At 47.5% G+C, this 19,584-nt stretch overlaps 2 protein-coding genes across 2 annotated transcripts in view; one reads left to right on the top strand and one right to left on the bottom strand.

Annotated features, from left to right (window-relative positions):
* Positions 1–16,252, bottom strand: part of LOC118417386 (alanine--tRNA ligase, cytoplasmic-like) — a 21,117-nt gene extending 4,865 nt beyond the window's left edge. The window contains exons 1-20 of the mRNA XM_035822941.1: positions 16,093–16,252; positions 15,497–15,548; positions 14,682–14,831; positions 13,788–13,976; positions 13,184–13,329; positions 11,460–11,651; positions 9,961–10,105; positions 8,640–8,785; positions 8,231–8,339; positions 7,691–7,841; positions 6,878–6,933; positions 6,829–6,840; positions 5,590–5,734; positions 4,462–4,631; positions 3,847–3,960; positions 3,154–3,291; positions 2,474–2,614; positions 1,179–1,291; positions 737–845; positions 108–236 (exon numbers count right to left, since the gene is read on the bottom strand). Of these exons, the coding sequence (XP_035678834.1) occupies positions 108–236; positions 737–845; positions 1,179–1,291; positions 2,474–2,614; positions 3,154–3,291; positions 3,847–3,960; positions 4,462–4,631; positions 5,590–5,734; positions 6,829–6,840; positions 6,878–6,933; positions 7,691–7,841; positions 8,231–8,339; positions 8,640–8,785; positions 9,961–10,105; positions 11,460–11,651; positions 13,184–13,329; positions 13,788–13,976; positions 14,682–14,831; positions 15,497–15,511 (2,370 nt within the window). The 5' untranslated portion in view covers positions 15,512–15,548; positions 16,093–16,252. The remainder of the gene's footprint in view (positions 1–107; positions 237–736; positions 846–1,178; positions 1,292–2,473; positions 2,615–3,153; positions 3,292–3,846; positions 3,961–4,461; positions 4,632–5,589; positions 5,735–6,828; positions 6,841–6,877; positions 6,934–7,690; positions 7,842–8,230; positions 8,340–8,639; positions 8,786–9,960; positions 10,106–11,459; positions 11,652–13,183; positions 13,330–13,787; positions 13,977–14,681; positions 14,832–15,496; positions 15,549–16,092) is intronic.
* A 158-nt stretch (positions 16,253–16,410) lies between these two features.
* Positions 16,411–19,153, top strand: LOC118417614 (GATOR complex protein NPRL2-like). The gene is made up of 3 exons (XM_035823225.1): positions 16,411–16,856; positions 17,323–17,466; positions 18,525–19,153. The coding sequence occupies exons 1-3, from the start codon at positions 16,455–16,457 to the stop codon at positions 19,134–19,136; spliced, it is 1,158 nt and encodes a 385-aa protein (XP_035679118.1). The 5' UTR covers positions 16,411–16,454; the 3' UTR covers positions 19,137–19,153.
* The last annotated feature ends 431 nt before the right edge of the window (positions 19,154–19,584 follow it).

Raw genomic sequence — 19,584 nt, 5'->3', positions numbered from 1 at the left:
TGTTGTTATTCCTCAGACATTCAGGCTAGTGGATTTGTCCAACCCTGTTCAGTACGAACCTGGTATGTTATAAACAAACAAACAAACAAACAAACAGACAGACAAACCTCGAGCAGCTCCACGATGAGCTTGGTGATCTCCTGCCTGACGGAAACGTTGTTCATGGCCACGTTGTCCTCCGTCCTCCGCCTGATATCCTCCAGCTCTGCCTGCAGCTGCCGGGCCTTCCTCAGGGCCTGGGGCAAAGGTCAGGGGTCAGGCAGGGTCATAGACATGCAGGGGATGCAAAGGTCATATGAAGGAACAAGGCCGAGGGGGCACAAAGTGTGACCTCTCTCTCTGGAGTGTTATCTATGAACTGTGTTACCAGTTCTTTTTAGATACATAAGATAAGTTGCGAGAGTTGCGAGAACTAGGTCACTCCGTGATCATGATGGACTGACAGTCATCGAAAATTTGGAGGTATGTTTGCTTACCTGTCAAAACTAGTCACTGTTTGATGAAAAAATTCTAATAACTGTTTACATACGTGACTGATGAATCTCTTCAACAATATAAGATAAGTGTATTCAAACCAGTCAGTTCCTCATTGACAATGGATGAACACAATAAGCCAGAACAGACATCTCAGTGACAAGCAGATATGCAATACCTCTTCCCTCATGACCTCAATGAAAAGCCATCTGTGAGCTGATTTGAACTAAAAAAGAAAGCTTGAAACAAACAATATAAATACCTGCTGGGCCGGATGTCCGGTCAGAGCCACGATACGCCGGATGCCCTTGGCGATTGCCTCCTCTGTCACAATCACAAGGTCACATGCATGACCCACACGCTGCAAATGGCTGCAACAATGACAATATGAAACAACAATAAAACACAATGACAACGCTCTCACACTCCCATGTTCCACACACTGAAGATAGCTGTAACCATGCAACAAACAAAAGACATTTCATCAACTCCAGTAAGGAAGATGGAACTGACTTTGACTTAGCAACATCTGACTGCACTTATTCTGAGGAAATGCTGGCATACTTTCTGTTCCCATCTCTAATCATGTAGTAGGTTTCTACTGATACTCAGAGTCCAGCACAGAATACAAGCTGTAAGATAAGACTCACATAACTAGAGCCACAGCCAAATGTACAGGATAAACAAAAAAATGTAGGACTCACGTTCCACCACAGAACTCCACAGACGTGACAGTGCCAGCAGGGCTGGTAGGGTCTGACAGCATGTCCTCCACGGAGATGCCAATGGACAACACTCGCACTGGGTCAGGGTAGGTCTGGGGGCCAAATGGTACAGTCCATTACAAATGGTACAGTCCATCACAAATGGTACAGTCCATTTTGCAAACTGTGTCTTAAAATACATGTGACTGATAGTGTGAGAGTGCGCAGAGCAAGTGGGTAGGGATTTGGCTGAGTGAGTGAGACTGAGAGTAAGTGAATAATGAGTGTGAGTAAGTGAGAGTGAGTAGGCGAGGGGCATTGCCTAGTATTACGTAGATGTAGTAGCTCGTCAAACACAGCCCTGAGCCCCTGGATAGCCTTAGCCTGGGTGAGTGAGTGAGTGAGTGAGTGAGTGAGTGAGTGAGTGAGTGAGTGAGTGAGTGAGTGAGTGAGTGCGTGCGTGCGTGCGTGTGTGAGTGAGTGCGTGTGTGTGTGAGTGAGTGAGCCATTCGTCCATACCTCATCAAACACAGCCCTGAGCCCCTGGATAGCCTTGGCTTGTGTGTGAGTGTGTGAGAGAGAGTGAGTGAGTGAGTGAGTGAGTGAGTGAGTGAGTGAGTGAGTGAGTGAGTGAGTGAGTGAGTGAGTGAGTGAGTGTGTGAGTAGGAGTGTAACAGTGCCGTACCTCATCAAACACAGCCCTGAGCCCCTGGATAGCCTTGGCTTGTGTGAGGGTGTGAGTGAGTGAGTGAGTGAGTGAGTGAGTGAGTGAGTGAGTGTGTGAGTAGGAGTGTAACAGTGCCGTACCTCATCAAACACAGCCCTGAGCCCCTGGATAGCCTTGGCTTGTGTGAGGGTGTGAGTGAGTGAGTGAGTGAGTGAGTGAGTGAGTGAGTGAGTGAGTGAGTGAGTGAGTGTGTGAGTAGGAGTGTAACAGTGCCGTACCTCATCAAACACAGCCCTGAGCCCCTGGATAGCCTTGGCTTGTGTGAGGGTGTGAGTGAGTGAGTGAGTGAGTGAGGGTGTGAGTGAGTGAGGGAGTGAGAGTGAGTAGGAGAGTACCATACCTCATCAAACACTGCCCTGAGCCCCTGGATAGCCTTGGAGTGGGTGAGTGTGTGAGTGTGAGAGTGAGCGAGCGAGCGAGCGAGTGAATGAGTGAGTGAGTGAGAAGGAGAGTAGGAGTGATAACAGTACCTCGTCAAACACTGCCCTGAGCCCCTGGATAGCCTTGGCCTGTGTGAGGGTGTGAGTGAGTGAGTGAGTGAGTGAGAGTGAGTAGGAGAGTACCATACCTCATCAAACACAGCCCTGAGCCCCTGGATAGCCTTGGCCTGGGCCAGCGCCGCCTCCTTAGCGTAAACCTGCTCGTTCTTCTTGATGATCTCGTTACAGATTTTCTCCGCTTCCTTAATCTGGGCGGTCGTCATGGCACCCTGGTAAACAGAAACAAGTCAGACATCGTACGTTCTGACACGGACAGTACAGCTCATACAGAAAAATCAACCACAAATCCCGGCATTAAACTCACAGGACGGAAAGACTCCTGTCAACACTACAGTTGACGGTTTGTAACTAAAAGTACAGAGCTTTGAAGTGCCTGAAAAATACTACTGACAGGGTTCTACAAAGCAGAAACCATTTACATACTACTGACAGGGTTCTACTACACAAAAAACATTTACATACTACTGACAGGTTTCTACTAAGCAGTAACCATTTACATACTACTAACAGGGTTCTACCAAGCAGAAACCATTTACATACTACTGACAGGTTTCTACCAAGCAGAAACCATTTACATACTACTGACAGGGTTCAACTACACAAAAACCATTTACATACTACTGACAGGGTTCTACCAAGCAGAAACCATTGTGTATTTATAGATTTGTCTCAGTCAGCACTCTCACTTCTACTGCACTGAGCATGAGATGTCAAGACACATTTTCTGTAAAGAAGCAAACTTTCCCACCTTAGCTGAGAAGTCGAACCTGAGTCTGTCAGGCGCCACCAGTGAGCCGCGCTGGTCAGCCTCTCCGAGGACTTGTCTCAGTGCGAAGTTCAGCACATGGGTGGAGGTGTGGTTACTCATGATGGGCCTTCTCCTGGCCTGGGGGGTAAGATGTGGGGTAAGACATGGTTTAAGACGTGTGGTTTAAGATGTGTGGTTTAAGACGTGTGGTTTAAGACGTGTGGTTTAAGACGTGTGGTTTAAGGCGTGTGGTTTAAGGCGTGTGGTTTAAGACGTGTGGTTTAAGGCGTGTGGTTTAAGGCGTGTGGTTTAAGGCGTGTGGTTTAAGGCGTGTGGTTTAAGACGTGTGGTTTAAGGCGTGTGGTTTAAGGCGTGTGGTTTAAGGCGTGTGGTTTAAGGCGTGTGGTTTAAGACGTGGAGGTGTGGTTACTCATGATGGGTCTCCTCCTGGCCTGGGGAGGTAAGACGTGGGTTAAGAAGTGTGCTTTAACTTAAAAGTTTAAGATCATCAAGTTGATTAGATGCAATCAGTATTTTGTCCTAGGCACAAGGATATTAACAAACATCTGGCAGACAACACATTTCCAACCAGAGAGGGAAAATAATCAAATAAAACTCCAGACTGACTCTCCGATGACAATTTCAACCTTCAAACAAACAGAAAAACAAACAATTCCACTGAGTTCCACCTACCTCGTCAACAAAGAGTTTGACCTTGTCCCCGACCTTGAGAGTTCCGACCAGCGTGCCGATGTGCATGACGTAGCCCCCCCGCACCTGGCAGTTCTTCACTGTAAACTCTGTTTCCTGGGACAGACGAAGGGATGGTCTAATGTAAAACTGTGGGCACCATCATCACACTAACACAGAAAATGGTGAGCACTGCTTTGATCAACACTCTAACACACAAAAAAGGCGCACTTTATTTGTTTGAGGCTTCTTTCATTTCAAGAGAATTGTCTAAGAAGGGCTGTGACTACTTGGAATTCAACAAGACAACGCAAAGTGGAGCAGTTAATGCAGCATTTGCTGATATCGTGCACCTCATATTACCCATCATTAAACAGATTCTGTACAACTCTAGATGCAGAGCTATACATCTAATTTCAAAACAACACAGTAACTCTTACCCACATCATGACATGTAGCTAAAAGTCAGGGGCTGATATACTGAGACTAGGAGAAAGAGCTGAACTCCTGTAGACAGCAATTTATACATAAAAGGCATTTGTTTGCATTTTCCTCTAAAAGAATTTCTTCAGTTAGTCAGAATAACAAGTAAGATGTTGCAGACAGCATCCCCCTCACCTCATCCTCCTCCTTCACCAGGTAACCCTCGTCGTAAATCTGTCCCCCCTGCTCTGCGTAGAAGTTGGTACGGTCCAGCAGAACGCCGCACTCCTGACCTTGGGTGACCTCCTGTACGAACTGCTTGTCTCTCCGTAGTGAGACGACGGTCGCAGTGCAGGGCTGGAACACTAGGGGGAGCAGGGGACAAGGTTAACATGACGGTCGCAGTGCAGGGCTGGAACACTAGGGGGAGCAGGGAACAAGGTTAACATGATGGTCGCAGTGCAGGGCTGGAACACTAGGGGGAGCAGGGGACAAGGTTAACATGACAGTTGCAGTGCAGGGCTGGAACACTAGGGGGAGCACGGGACAAGGTTAACATGACAGTTGCAGTGCAGGGCTGGAACACTAGGGGGAGCAGGGGACAAGGTTAACATGACGGTCGCAGTGCAGGGCTGGAACACTAGGGGGAGCAGGGGACAAGGTTAACATGACGGTCGCAGTGCAGGGCTGGAACACTAGGGGGAGCAGGGGACAAGGTTAACATGACGAGTGCAGTGCAGGGCTGGAACACTAGGGGGAGCAGGGGACAAGGTTAACATGACGAGTGCAGTGCAGGGCTGGAACACTAGGGGGAGCAAGTTTGTGTGTGAAGAAGACAAGAGTTGGTAGCTAGGTGTTCTCTCTCTCGCAACAGAAATGAGGATAACATTGGGAGATGATTTCTACAACGTTTTCAGCACTCAAATTGAGAATTGTATGTCCCTTGCTCGCAGTCAACCCCCATAAAAAGCTAGTGTAGGCAGGTTTTTGCTAGAGTAAACCGGTAAATGGAAAGACAACATTTTTTCCAAGGCCTTACTGATCTACATACAACTTTAGTCCTTCTGTCAGTTTCATTTCAACAAGCTTTGGACTTTTCTAGCAGTTTAAAAGCTTAAATAAAGAGACCCTTTTTACACAACTACAGCCACAACTTCATTTTCCCTTTCAAAACATGAGCGAGGTCACCAAAATGTCTGCGGTTGTGTAAAAACTCTTTATTCAATGACATACCAATTGCAACCTCATAAAACTATTCACGGTTAAAAAGCTTTGTATACACACCATAATTTCCATTGTCGTCATGGCTGTACTGGTACTCACCATAGTTCCCGTTATCGTCATGGCTGTACTGGTACTTTGGTGAGTCGTCGGTGGGTGGTGACCCTTTCTCCTGCAGTTCGTTAATGGCGTGCACGTCCAGGTTAACGCTGTCGTCAACGCCCGCGCCTTTCCCCTGGGAACGGATCTGGGGACACGGAAACAGTCGAACAAACACGTCAATGTAGGTCAGACATCCAGGTCATCAGATACGCCAAAAAGTAGTTACTCAAGCAACTGCATATGGATATGGTTTTCGATACAGTCAGACGTTTCAACTACTATCCAGGAGTTTTCGTCAGTGACACTGAAGTGATCTTGTTGGAGAGGGTTTATATATCCTAGCTGTGAATCGATATGTAAAAGAGATCTAGTTGAAACGTCTGACCGTTTCCAAAACTATATCCAGTTGCTTGAGAAACTACTTTTTGGAGTGAAACAATTCAGACTTTCGAATCACTTCTTAGAAAGTAAAACCATCCAAGAAGCCAGGTTCTCCAAATAACTTAATAAGGTACGTGACAGGTAAGTGGCTTGTCAAGAGGTGGGTCAAGCCGTACACGGTTGATTTAGAGGTAATAACTGTAAAAATACCACATTGTTTATCATGTCAAAACCTGATGCTGTATGGATGTAGAGGAAGTGTTTATGTGTTGTACTGTTACATTGTGTCATGAATGAAGAAATATTTTGATATTTGATGAAACTTCCTTGGCTCCATTGTTAGTAGCACAAGAAGCTAATCTCACTGGAAAGTCAGGTTACAGGACTGCCAACACCTAACCTTTGTATGTCAAGCTGCACATCCAGCATCATTCTTTAAAGCTAACTAGTGAGGATGCATCTACTGTACCGGTGAAAACTCACCTGAGCCTGTTTCTGTACTACTAACCTGAGCCTGTTTCTCTACTGACCTGAGCCTGTTTCTTACTGACCTGAGCCTGTTTCTGTACTGACCTGAGCCTGTTTCTGTACTGACCTGAGCCTGTTTCTTTACTGACCTGGGCCTGTTTCTTACTGACCTGAGCCTGTTTCTGTACTGACCTGAGCCTGTTTCTGTACTGACCTGAGCCTGTTTCTTTACTGACCTGAGCCTGTTTCTGTACTGACCTGAGCCTGTTTCTGTACTGACCTGAGCCTGTTTCTTACTGACCTGAGCCTGTTTCTGTACTGACCTGAGCCTGTTTCTGTACTGACCTGAGCCTGTTTCTTTAGTATAACAGCCAGGCAGTCTCTCCTGACCTGAGCCTGTTTCTTACTTAAGGTTTAACTTATTAACTTATCAACTAACCCAGTCTTTCTCCACCGGGAAACCGTAGGTGTCGTATAACAGCCAGGCAGTCTCTCCTGTAGGTATACACGATACAGGTTAAGGTTTGACTTATTAACTTATCAACTAACCCAGTCCCCGACAGGGAACTGTAGGTGTCATATAACAGTCTCTCCTACTGGTTAGGCTTTAACCTATTAACTATCAACCAACCCAGATCCTCCCTTTAACAGATTATAGGTATACAATACTGGTTAGGCTTTAACTTATTAACTTATCAACTAACCCAGTCTTCCTCCATCAGGAAGACATAGATGTCATATAACAGCCAGGTCGTCTCTTCTGGCTATATACAATGCTGGTTTAGCTTTAACTTATTAACTTATTAACTAATCCATGCTTCCCTATAACAGCCAGGCAGTCTCTCCTGTAGGCACACACAGTATTAGTTAAGCATGAACTTATCAACTCAACAATTATCCCAGCCCTCAGCCATCATGAACCTGTAGCAAAATCTACATCTACAGTGAAAACACAGACCCAGCTGGACACAAAACCAGCGGCATTCCGCCCTGTGGTGTGGTTTGAGATGTGTGTGGCAGTGGTAGCAAGATGGCACAAATGCAGACCTCACATAGCCGCAGTACTGTACATTCAATAACACAAAGTTCAACAAAGTTCAAACAGAAGGGCACCCTCTGACCTGGCACGACCTTGGAATCTCCCAGCTGGGTTATTCTCTTCTCCAGAACTCTCCTTCCTCGAGAAAGCGTCTTGAGTAACCCACCACACAAACAAACAAACAAACAAAAAAACAATTAAACACCCCCTCACCTGGCACGACTTTGGAATCTCCCAGCTGGGTTATTCTCTTCTCCAGAACTCTCCGTCCTCGCGACAGCGTCTTAAGGAACTGCTCCTCCTCCTCGTTGATGATGTCCTTGACCATCTGAGGGTCCTTGGTGATTTCTGGGAAGGCACTGCCCTGTGAAGGTCACAGGAAGATATCAGGGAAGGTCACGGCTGACTAGGGGATTCTGGGACTGTAACTATACATCTACAACCTTTGACCTTTTCCTTCCCATTGCAGAAGGGAGGAGATTTAGAGGCAAGCAGCACCAAACGTACAGGCTACAGCAAACTACAGAAAAGCTTCAGAAGCTGTTTGGAGGTTATCTTAGCAGCTTTACCTTGAGAGGGTAACAGCTGAATATTAAAAAAAATCATTTGTAAATTTTTAAGTACAAAGTTTACTTGAGCCTAGATCTAAAAGCCTACTTTTAGATATATTGCTGCACAGAATCTTACAAACTTAGTCAATTCCTTGGGGAACATTGACGTTGGCGTATTTCTGATGACCTTGACATGACCTACCAGTGTTTGCACAGCCACGTCCACCAGGGAAGCGAAGAACCCCCGCGGAGCATTCAGCTTCTCTGTCGCGTAGCGCACGCCTCGCCGCAGGATACGCCTCAGCACGTAACTATGGCAACAAGTAAAGTCAGGATACGCCTCAGCATGTAACTATGGACATGGCAATATGTAAGAGGTAAGACAGTTTGTACCGTAATTGATGATTTTTGTTAAACAACAGTGAAAAAAACTCAAAACAAGGTGTTTGGCTTTGGCCTGTACTCCCCCCTCCCCTGTATACTTCCCCCTCCCCCCTGTACTCCCCCCTCCCCCCTTTACTTCCCCCCTCCCCCTGTACTCACCCCTCCCCCTGTACTCACCCCTCCCCCCTGTACTCTCCCCCTGTACTCACCCCTCCCCCTTTACTCACCCCCTGCCCACGTTGTCAGGCTTCCCTCCATCAGACATGGAGATGGTGAGTGTGCGGGCGTGGTCGGCGAGAACTCGGTACGCCATGTCGATGCCGTCAGCGTCATCTGCCCCAACCTTCCCAGTGTACGGCCGGACTCCCGTGGCCTTCACAAACAAACATGTCACAAACAAACAAACAAATGATATGCCGATTCCATCAGTGTCGTCTTCCCCAGCCTTCCCGGTGTATGGCCAGGCTCCCGTGGCCTGGGGAAGGCGTTAGTGCAAAATGAGTCAGCAATAATATACTGTATGTGGCATGTCTGCCTTTTTAATATCTTTGCATCTGTTTCCTTCTTGATTACTTCATGTTTAATCATCATATCCTAGCCAGTAAAATGTGCTTTCCATGACTTTTCACCCTACATGTAAAAATGGAATATTAATCAAGAAGGGTGTGAAAAGGGCGAACTTGCAGAGGGTTTAAGTTCAGAGTTTAAGAAGTTAAAAGGTCAGCGTCGTAGTTTGGGGAAGGTGAAAGGTTGAGGTTAGGGGTCAATGTTTCCATCCTCTCAGCTCCTGTATTGTGTCAATGAACAGTGTAAAGAGGTCGTTGTTGGTTAGAGGTGAAGGTTGGAGGTGAAGGTTAGAAGTTAAGGGTTAAGTCAGGGCTCTAGCCAGCTCGAATTTTTTTTCCGTCAGACAATTCCCATTGTCGCGAAAACACCGTATTCCATGAGGTAGAGAGACTGAACTGAGACCTTGAAAAATGGGTTTTAATGAGATTATCGTATGCGAAAGGGCACCGACACACATTGTCAACAATCATAACAATAGCAAAACAAACAGTGTGTGGCTTTTACGGCCGTGGACGGCGTCCCCAAGCCGCCTGTAGCTTCCACCAAGGAGCTTTTATCAGATCTTTGTCCGTCAAGGTTGACGGATAGGTTTTAAAATTTTTCCGTCACACGCAGCAAATTTCCGTCAATTGACAGAAAAACGGACGCTGGCTAGAGCCCTGGGTTAAGTGTAAAGGTTAGGGGTTAAGTATAGAATCCCCACCTTCTGTATTGTGTCGAAGAACAGCATGAAGAGGTCAGTGTTGTAGTTGGAGGTGAAGGTGAAAGACAGAGGGTACAGAAGGTTAAAGTTTAGGGGTTAAAGGTTACGTCTAGAGGTTAGGGGTTAAGTATAGAATCCCCACCTTCTGTATTGCATCGAAGAACGGTGTGAAGAGGTCGGTGTCGTAGTTGGAGGTGAAGGACAGAGGGTACAGAAGGTTAAAGTTTAGGGGTTAAAGGTTATGTCTAGAGGTTAGGGGTTACGTATAGAATCCCCACCTTCTGTATTGCGTCGAAGAAGGGTGTGAAGAGGTCGGTGTCGTAGTTGGACAGCACACCCTGCACCACGGACAGGATCCGCTCCAGGCCCATCCCACAGTCGATGTTCTTCTTGGGCAAGTTGGTGATGCTTCCGTCAGGCTCTCTAAACAAACAAACAAACAAACAAACATGTAAACATGTCCACACTGCCATCCCGAGTTGATGTTCTTCTTGGGCAGGTTGGTGATGCTTCCGTCCGGCTCTCTAAACAAACAAACAAACATGTAAACATGTCCAGTGACCAAGTCCCTTGATCACTGACGGTTTGACTATATCAATCACACACAAGTCTCACCTGTTGTTATCCTATCTCACCTGTTGTGCACCTGATCACCTGTCTCACCTGTTGTGCACCTGTCTCACCTGTGTGCACCTGTCTCACCTGCTGTGCACCTGTCTCACCTGCTGTGCACCTGTCTCACCTGTTGAGCACCTGTCTCACCTGTTGTGCACCTGTCTCACCTGTTGTGCACCTGTCTCACCTGTTGAGCACCTGTTGAGCACCTGTCTCACCTGTTGAGCACCAGTCTCACCTGTTGTGCACCTGTCTCACCTGTTGAGCACCTGTCTCACCTGTTGAGCACCTGTCTCACCTGTTGTGCACCTGTCTCACCTGTTGTGCACCTGTCTCACCTGTTGTGCACCTGTCTCACCTGTTGAGCACCAGTCTCACCTGTTGTGCACCTGTCTCACCTGTTGTGCACCTGTCTCACCTGTTGAGCACCTGTCTCACCTGTTGTGCACCTGTCTCACCTGTTGTGCACCTGTCTCACCTGTTGAGCACCTGTCTCACCTGTTGAGCACCTGTTGTGCACCTGTCTCACCTGTTGAGCACCTGTCTCACCTGTTGAGCACCTGTCTCACCTGTTGAGCACCTGTCTCACCTGTGTGCACCTGTCTCACCTGTTGTGCACCTGTCTCACCTGTTGAGCACCTGTCGAGCTCCTGTCTCACCTGTGTGCACCTGTCTCATCTGTGTGCACCTGTCTCACCTGTTGAGCACCTGTCTCACCTGTTGTGCACCTGTCTCACCTGTTGTGCACCTGTCTCACCTGTTGTGCACCTGTCTCACCTGTTGTGCACCTGTTTTGCACCTGTCTCACCTGTTGAGCACCTGTTGTGCACCTGTCTCACCTGTTGTGCACCTGTCTCACCTGTTGTGCACCTGTCTCACCTGTTGTGCACCTGTCTCACCTGTTGAGCACCTGTTGTGCACCTGTCTCACCTGTTGAGCACCGTCTCACCTGTTGTGCACCTGTCTCACCTGTTGAGCACCTGTTGTGCACTTGTCTCACCTGTTGTGCACCTGTCTCACCTGTTGTGCACCTGTCTCGCCTGTTGAGCACCCGTTGAGCACCTGTCTCACCTGTTGAGCACCTGTCTCACCTGTTGTGCACCTGTCTCACCTGTTGTGCACCTGTCTCACCTGTTGAGCACCCGTTGTGCACCTGTCTCACCTGTTATTCTGCATGAAGACGAGGTTCCAGATCTCCAGCACCTCGGGCACGTCCATGTTGACCAGGTGCGAGGCGTTGCGCCCGCCCACGCGGTCGTAGTGGATCTCGGAGCACGGTCCGCACGGCCCGACCTCGCCCATCTCCCAGAAGTTATCCTTCATACTGCCGGGGAGAATCCTGTCTTCAGCAACCCTGTATGGGGGATTTAGGGAATAGCGTCAGGAAAGGACCAAACACTGGTCAAGCTTCTAGAAACTACCAAGTATTGTAGCTGTTAACCACTTACACGTGGCACTCATAAAATACAGTTATGAGACAAGGCAGACAGACTCATCCCAGGTCCAGGCCTGACCAATGAGAGGATAGAGAAAGACTCACTCCAAGTCCAGCCCTGACCAATGAGAGGACAGACAGACTCACCCCAGGTCCAGCCCTGACCAATGAGAGGACAGAGAAAGGCTCACCCCAGGTCCAGCGCTGACCAATGAGAGGACAGAGAAAGACTCACCCCAGGTCAAGCCCTGACCAATGAGAGGACAGAGAAAGGCTCACCCCAAGTCCAGCCCTGACCAATGAGGGGACAGACAGACTCACCCCAGGTCCAGCCCTGACCAATGAGAAGGCAGACTCACCCCAGGTCCAGCCCTGACCAATGAGAGGACAGAGAAAGACTCACCCCAGGTCCAGCCCTGACCAATGAGAGGACAGAGAAAGACTCACCCCAGGTCCAGCCCTGACCAATGAGAGGACAGAGAAAGACTCACCCCAGGTCCAGCCCTGACCAATGAGAGGACAGAGAAAGACTCAGCCCAGGTCCAGCTCTGACCAATGAGAGGACAGACAGACTCACCCCAGGTCCAGCCCTGACCAATGAGAAGACAGACAGGCTCACCCCAGGTCCAGCCCTGACCAATGAGAAGAGAGAAAGGCTCACCCTAGGTCCAGTCCTGACCAATGAGAGGACAGACAGACTCACCCCAGGTCCAGCCCTGACCAATGAGAAGGCAGAAAGACTCACCCCAGGTCCAGCCCTGACCAATGAGAAGACAGGCAGACTCACCCTAGGTCCAGTCCTGACCAATGAGAGGACAGACAGACTCACCCCAGGTCCAGCCCTGACCAATGAGAAGGCAGAAAGACTCACCCCAGGTCCAGCCCTGACCAATGAGAAGACAGGCAGACTCACCCAACGTCCAGCCCTGACCAATGAGAGGACAGACAGACTCACCCCAGGTCCAGCTCTGACCAATGAGAGGACAGACAGACTCACCCCAGGTCCAGCCCTGACCAATGAGAGGACAGACAGACTCACCCCAGGTCCAACCCTGACCAATGAGAAGACAGACAGACTCACCCCAGGTCCAGCCCTGACCAATGAGAGGACAGAGAAAGGCTCACCCCAGGTCCAGTCCTGACCAATGAGAGGACAGACAGACTCACCCCAGGTCCTGCTCTGACCAATGAGAGGACAGACAGACGCACCCCAGGTCCAGCCCTGACCAATGAGAGGACAGAGAAAGGCTCACCCCAGGTCCAGTCCTGACCAATGAGAGGACAGACTCACCCCAGGTCCATCCCTGACCAATGAGAGGACAGACAGACTCACCCCAGGTCCAGCCCTGACCAATGAGAGGACAGACTCACCCCAGGTCCAGCCCTGACCAATGAGAGGACAGACAGACTCACCCCAGGTCCAGCCCTGACCAATGAGAGGACAGACTCACCCCAGGTCCAGCCAGATCTGGCGGCACTCGAGGTCGGGCTGGAGACCCTGCGCCTCGTTCCCGCCGAAGTACGTCACGTACATGCGCTCCACCTCCAGCTTGTACCCGTTCACCAACAGGTCCCAGGCCCACGAACACGCCTCTTTCTGTGGTAAACAAACAAACAAACAAACAAACAAATAAATTAACAAGCTGGTCCCAGGCCCACGAAAACGCCTCTTTCTGTGGTAAACAAACAAACAAATAAACTAGCAGGTCCCAGGCCCACGCACACGCCTCTTTCTGTGGTAAACAAACAAACAAATAAACAAAATAATAAGCCATACAATTTAAATAACACGTCATACATTTTTGGTTAATTACTTGTTAGAAAACGGATCTTTCTCAGTAAGGAAGAATAGTGAAACGATATTTAACGTTAACTATAGTGGGATCCAAATATAACAAACAAACAAGCAAACTGCCTGAAATGTCTTTCTGACAAACTCTATCCAGTTGCTTTAGTAATTGCTATCTTGTGTATCTTGTTACCTGTATATCTATAATCAAATCTTCAGGAGGAAATGAAAGAACCTGCCACAGTAATGCTGGTTTCCATGGTTACCTTGAAGTAGTCCCCAAAGGACCAGTTTCCCAGCATCTCGAAGAACGTGTGGTGGTAGACGTCCTTGCCCACATCGTCAAGGTCGTTGTGCTTGCCGCCGGCGCGGATGCACTTCTGCGAGTTCACGACCCTGCGGTACTTGGCCATGGGGTGGCTGGGGTCCACCGTGCCCTGGAATATGGGCTTGAACTGTGGGGAATACACGCAAATTAACACCTGCAGTTCCTGTGGGAGTTGCTAGAAGTACTTTGAGTCCACATACCAAGATCAGGGCTCGAAATCCTTTTTTCTGCATACCTGCACTGGTGAAGGTAACATTGAAAATTACCTGCACCAGACAAATTTTACCTGCACCACTCTGAATTTAGGAAGTAGACTAAAATTGTTCAGGAACCTTTGCTATTTTTTTCTTTTGGACTTTATAGATGGTAGCAGTCAATGCAGCTGATAACAATCCACACCTACATCATAGGACATTTATGTATAAAACCCAGTACATGGACCAGTGCAGGTTAGGTGCAGGTAGACACCAGAAATACCTGCACAGATCCAATTTGTCCTGCACTAACCTGCATATGCAGGTGGTATTTCGAGCCCTGCAAGATAAATGCCAGGATTGCAGACTTTCAGGAGATCATAGGCTTATGACTAGTACTTGTTTCATCCAATCATTAGTCATCTGTTAATGATAATGAGTTACCAGACTAACCTGGTTTATATAGGCATTACTTACCTGTAGGTTAATGATAAGTAAATGAGTTAATAACTAACCTGGTTCATCCCAGCATAAGTTATCCGTAGTTAATGATTAATTAATGAGTTAATAACTAACCCGGTTCATCCCAGCATGAGTTATTTCTAGGTTAGTGATTAGTTAATAAGTTAATGACTAACCTGGTTCATCCCGGCGTTAGCGAACAGCAGGGTGGGGTCGTCCAGCGGGATGGTGGAGGAGGAGTGGACCTCCAGGTGATCATGCTTCTCCTCAAAGTACTTAATAAACATGTCCCGCACCTGCTCACCTGTCAGGTTCAGCTGCGGCATCTGTAAACAAACAAACAAGTAAACAAACAAGTAAACAACAACAAACATGTCCAGCACCTGCTCACCTGTCAGGTTCAGCTGCGGCATCTGTAAACAAACAAACAAGTAAACAACAACAAACATGTCTCGCACCTGCTCACCTGTCAGGTTCAGCTGCGGCATCTGTAAACAACAAACAAGTAAACAACAACAAACATGTCTCGCACCTGCTCACCTGTCAGGTTAAGCTGTGGCATCTGTAAACAAACAAGTAAACAACAACAAACATGTCCCGCACCTGCTCACCTGTCAGGTTCAGCTGCGGCATCTGTAAACAACAAACAAGTAAACAAATAACAACAACAAACATGTCCCGCACCTGCTCACCTGTCAGGTTCAGCTGTGGCATCTGGAAACAAACAAACAAACAAGTAAACAACACAACAAAATGTTCCCAACTTGCCCACCTGTCAGAAGATTTTTAGCTGGTTTCAACTTTTCAAGCTAAACTCCCAGTTCAACGACTGTAATCATTGCTGATCAAAGAACTTAGAACAGAAGACAGGAAAGCTACACAACATTCAAAATACATGGAGAAAGTGACAGCAAAAAGGAAAGTAGTGCATAAAAAAGAAATAAAGAAAACATCAATTTGATCAAATGAGAAGAAAACACAAGAGACTGACCAGATCGCCCGTCATCTTGGATGGAGAGGAGACGACTTTATATGGAGAACAGCTTCAGGAGAGAGCAGAGAGGATCACAGATACAGGAAAATATAGGGGCATGACAACAGGGAAGACACTTCAGCAATAATCAGGAAAATATAGCGGCATGGCAACAGGGAAACATTTCTGGAAATAATCAGGAAAATATGGGGGCATGCTGGCAGACAGGTACAGCACTTCTGGCAATAACCAATACACTGGCAATAAACTGACTCACTGTAGATATTGGCTTCACCCAGAAGTCCTGAGAATATGCAAAGATTTACGTTAAAGTATAAACAGATGATCTTTATACTATTTCTCTATAAAATGACGCAATCCTTAGATGTGTATTCGTAACAATTTGTAAGAGTTTCCTGTTACAGAACATTACATCACTGATTATCATGACAAAGCCAGACTGGACAGTAACACAGGAGAACCGACCCGGTAGAACAGGCTGTGTGGGGAGGGGGGCGCAGCATGCATGACGCAACCATGCGGCGCCTGTGCGACACTTCACACAAGACAAACTATCCCTTCTCTAGTCTCACATCCACACGACAGTCACTCACCTTGTCTGGTGGATGTCAACTCTCCCGTAGATGTCCTGAAACAAGCCTCCAAGTGGTCACATATGTTGGGAAACTTCACGAAATGTGCGAGCCTTGGATGGCTGACTTGCCATGCAACACGGAAGGGGCGTGCAACACAGCGTACACTGGCGCTCAATAAAATAGTGCGGCTAGTATACACCGTGATACCTTTCAATAATCGAAATCGTGCAAAAACGTAATGGAAATCATTGATCAATACTTTAAGGTAGAGTAATTTGTCTTTTATTTTGACTAATTCTTTATTACTGATGATGATCACTCAATAACTCATTAACCAGTCCGGTTTACGCCGGTTGACAATTATACCAATCCGCGCCAAGATGGCGGCCGGGCGGAATAAAATCCGCTGTATTTTCTTCAGCGAGTTCCACCCCGTCGCGGGGCCGAAGATCACGTTCCAGGTTCCCGAGGACTTCATCTCGCAGAAGCTGTTCGACTCTGTTCACATCTACATCATCACAAAGCCGCAGCTGCAGAACAAACTGATCACACTGGACGCGCTGGGGCACCGGATCATAGGCTGCCCCGTCTGCATAGAGAACGCGAAGTACTCCCGCAACGCGCTGCTGTTCAACCTGTGCTTCGTGTTCGGGTCGGACGCGGACAGCCAGCGGTACGAGCCGGTGGTGAAGAAGCTGGCCGGGTACCTCACCACGCTGGAGATGGAGACCGGCTTCCTGTCGGACGAGCAGAGCAAGCAGAAACTGCCGGAAGTCATGCAGGTGGGAGGGGAAGGGGCGTGGCATGTGCGGGAGATTAACGTTGTTATGATGAGAATAGAGGTGTCAAACTGATGATATGATTAAAACAGTTACTGTTTAAAAAAAAGGCTTTAACTTTAGAAAAAGGTGATATGTTAATCTTTGGTGGTTTGCTAAACATGTGTATCAACCTGTAATAAATTTGAAGTGGTCAAAGACAAAGTCATTAACGTTACATGAACATGAATGACAGAAAGACTTCAAAGAGCAAGTTGGGAAATAGACCTTTTCTCTCCTGTGCTTTTGAGAGTTGCTAACCATAGAACAGTCTGAAAGAAAGACACAAGAAAAACAGGGCTAATCTTCCTATTCCCTTCCATTTTAAAAAGCTCCTTGATTTTAAAAGTTCTTAATGTTGACACTTTGTCAAGAAGGTTAGAAAAGAAAGGAGAGCAAAATCTGAAAAGAAATTTTGGTTTCCCCCCAGGAGCTGCTGACTCAGCTGAACACCTGCGGCACCTGCAGCGTTCCCATCAACGAGTCCAACACGCTGCACCTGAAGGTCGTGCCGACCTCCGAGGAGCCGCGAGTCGTCTTGGAGCATCACGTGCCTGTTTTCCTTCAAGACAAGGTACAGTCTTAAGCACCATGAATCTGTCTTCCTAACCTGGAATCCAGTCTCCTTGTGGCCTGCTGTAGTTAGTGCCAGTCGCCCGGTAATAGCTAACACCCGGTAGGATTTTCACGCATTTGGACTTTGCCCAATGGGAGTTAATTGCCGTCTAATCATCCTACCGTGTGAAAATCCTACCGGGTGTGCACTGGGCCCCGTCGAGAGCCTACACTAGCTACGGTAGGCCAAGCCACATGGAGACTGGATTCCAAGTTACTGTTTTCCTGGAAAATAAGATAGAGAGATCTTTAAGGTCCTGGTTCATTTGTGTAGGTATTTCAATATTATTGAAAATGTTTTCAACTCAAGAATCCAGACCTCAACTGAAACTGTGCAAAGTCTCATTTTCAATTCATGTTTCCTCTCCAGGGATTCGTTTGACAGTTTGTGTCTAATTCTTTGGGACTTTCATTATTGCCAATGCTACTTTTGTAACGTAGATTTAGGTACATATATATAGACTTAAATTACAGACACATCAGCTAGTTAGCTGTCTAGTGTCCGCATTGTATTGTCCCTGTTGCAATTCGTGACATGTTATATCTTGTTCCTTCAGGAGTCGTTTGTGTCAAGCCAGTGGGACCTGACCACACAGCAGATCTCACATACATACATACACATGTCTGCTGTACCATTGTTTGTTTGTATGTTTATTTGTTTGTTGTGTTCTCAGGAGTCGTTTGTGTCGAGTCAGTGGGACCTGACCACACAGCAGATCTCACATACATACACATGTCTGCTGTACCATTGTTTGTTTGTTTGTTTATTTATTTGTTTGTTGTGTTCTCAGGAGTCGTTTGTGTCGAGCCAGTGGGACCTGACCACACAGCAGATCTCACATACATACACGTGTCTGCTGTACTATTGTTTGTTTGTTTATTTATTTGTTTGTTGTGTTGTCAGGAGTCGTTTGTGTCGAGCCAGTGGGACCTGACCACACAGCAGATCTCACATACATACACGTGTCTGCTGTACTATTGTTTGTTTGTTTATTTATTTGTTTGTTGTGTTGTCAGGAGTCGTTTGTGTCGAGCCAGTGGGACCTGACCACACAGCAGATCCTGCCGTACATCGATGGGTTTAACCACGTGCAGCGGATCGCGCAGGAGGCGGACGTTGACATCAACCTGGTACGGATCTGCGTACAGAACATGCTGTACTATGGAGTCATCACCCTGCTGCCCATCTTTCAGTACTCTAACGTGTACGTGTGCACTCCTGACGTGCACTCCCTGGTGCAGGACGCCAGGCTGCAGGCCGAGTGCCTCGCCTACGTGTCCAAGCACCCCGGCCACACCCCGCCACGCTTCCGGGACGTCTTCGCGCTGTACTGCGGTCTGGGCGCGGGAACGACCGTGCGCGACCTCTGCACGCGCCACGCCGCCCAGCTGCAGAATGTGGACGAGCGGCGGCTGATCCAGTTCGGCCTGACGAAGGGGCTGATCCGCCGCGTGAGGAAGTACCCCGTGAAGCTGACCTCGGCCGAGTTCGGCACCGCCAAACCGTGGGCGCGCTGGCTCACGGGACTGCACAGCTACGACGAGATCTGCTGTAAAACTGGCATGACTTACCAGGAACTGGAGGATAAAGTAGAGAGTGATCCACACATCGTTGTCTGCTGGAAATAGAAATAAACAAACAAATAAATAAACATGAGATCTGCTGCAAAACTGGGATGACTTATCAGGAGCTGGATGATAGGTGGACAGTGACATCGTCATTTGCTGGAAATAAAACTGAAATAAAATGATAAATAAGTAGATAGGAATATTACAGATATCAATAGAAGAATAAGAAGTTATAGACATATATAGATAAAAATAGATAAAGAGACGCATTAACTGTGGTGTGTAGGAAGACTTTGTAATGATTACCAGCATTACAGGAGGAAACCTGACAGAGTGTTTTAAAAATACAAAGGACAGAGAAGAAGGGATCCATATCATATCCTTTATTGGAAATAAATTGCTCAAAAATAGTCTGGAAAGGAGAGACTGAGTTTACAGCTTGTGACTAAGCTGTCTGCCGGCCAGAAGAATCATCGTGGAGAGGATAATGATTTTTCTGGCTGGCCGA

Source organism: Branchiostoma floridae, chromosome 6 (assembly GCF_000003815.2).
Source record: "Branchiostoma floridae strain S238N-H82 chromosome 6, Bfl_VNyyK, whole genome shotgun sequence".
Lineage (NCBI taxonomy): Eukaryota > Metazoa > Chordata > Leptocardii > Amphioxiformes > Branchiostomatidae > Branchiostoma > Branchiostoma floridae.
The sequence above is the reverse complement of the archived record's forward strand: the minus strand, read 5'-3'. Positions and strand labels throughout refer to the sequence as shown.

What these genes read in the sequence shown, in the direction of transcription:
- LOC118417614 (XM_035823225.1), top strand. Translation starts at nt 16,455, where the DNA reads ATGGCGGCCGGGCGGAATAAAATCCGCTGTATTTTCTTCAGCGAGTTC. An exon ending in AACTGCCGGAAGTCATGCAG is followed by an intron (nt 16,857 to 17,322) that starts GTGGGAGGGGAA and finishes GTTTCCCCCCAG; the next exon opens with GAGCTGCTGACTCAGCTGAA. An exon ending in CTGTTTTCCTTCAAGACAAG is followed by an intron (nt 17,467 to 18,524) that starts GTACAGTCTTAA and finishes TTGTGTTGTCAG; the next exon opens with GAGTCGTTTGTGTCGAGCCA.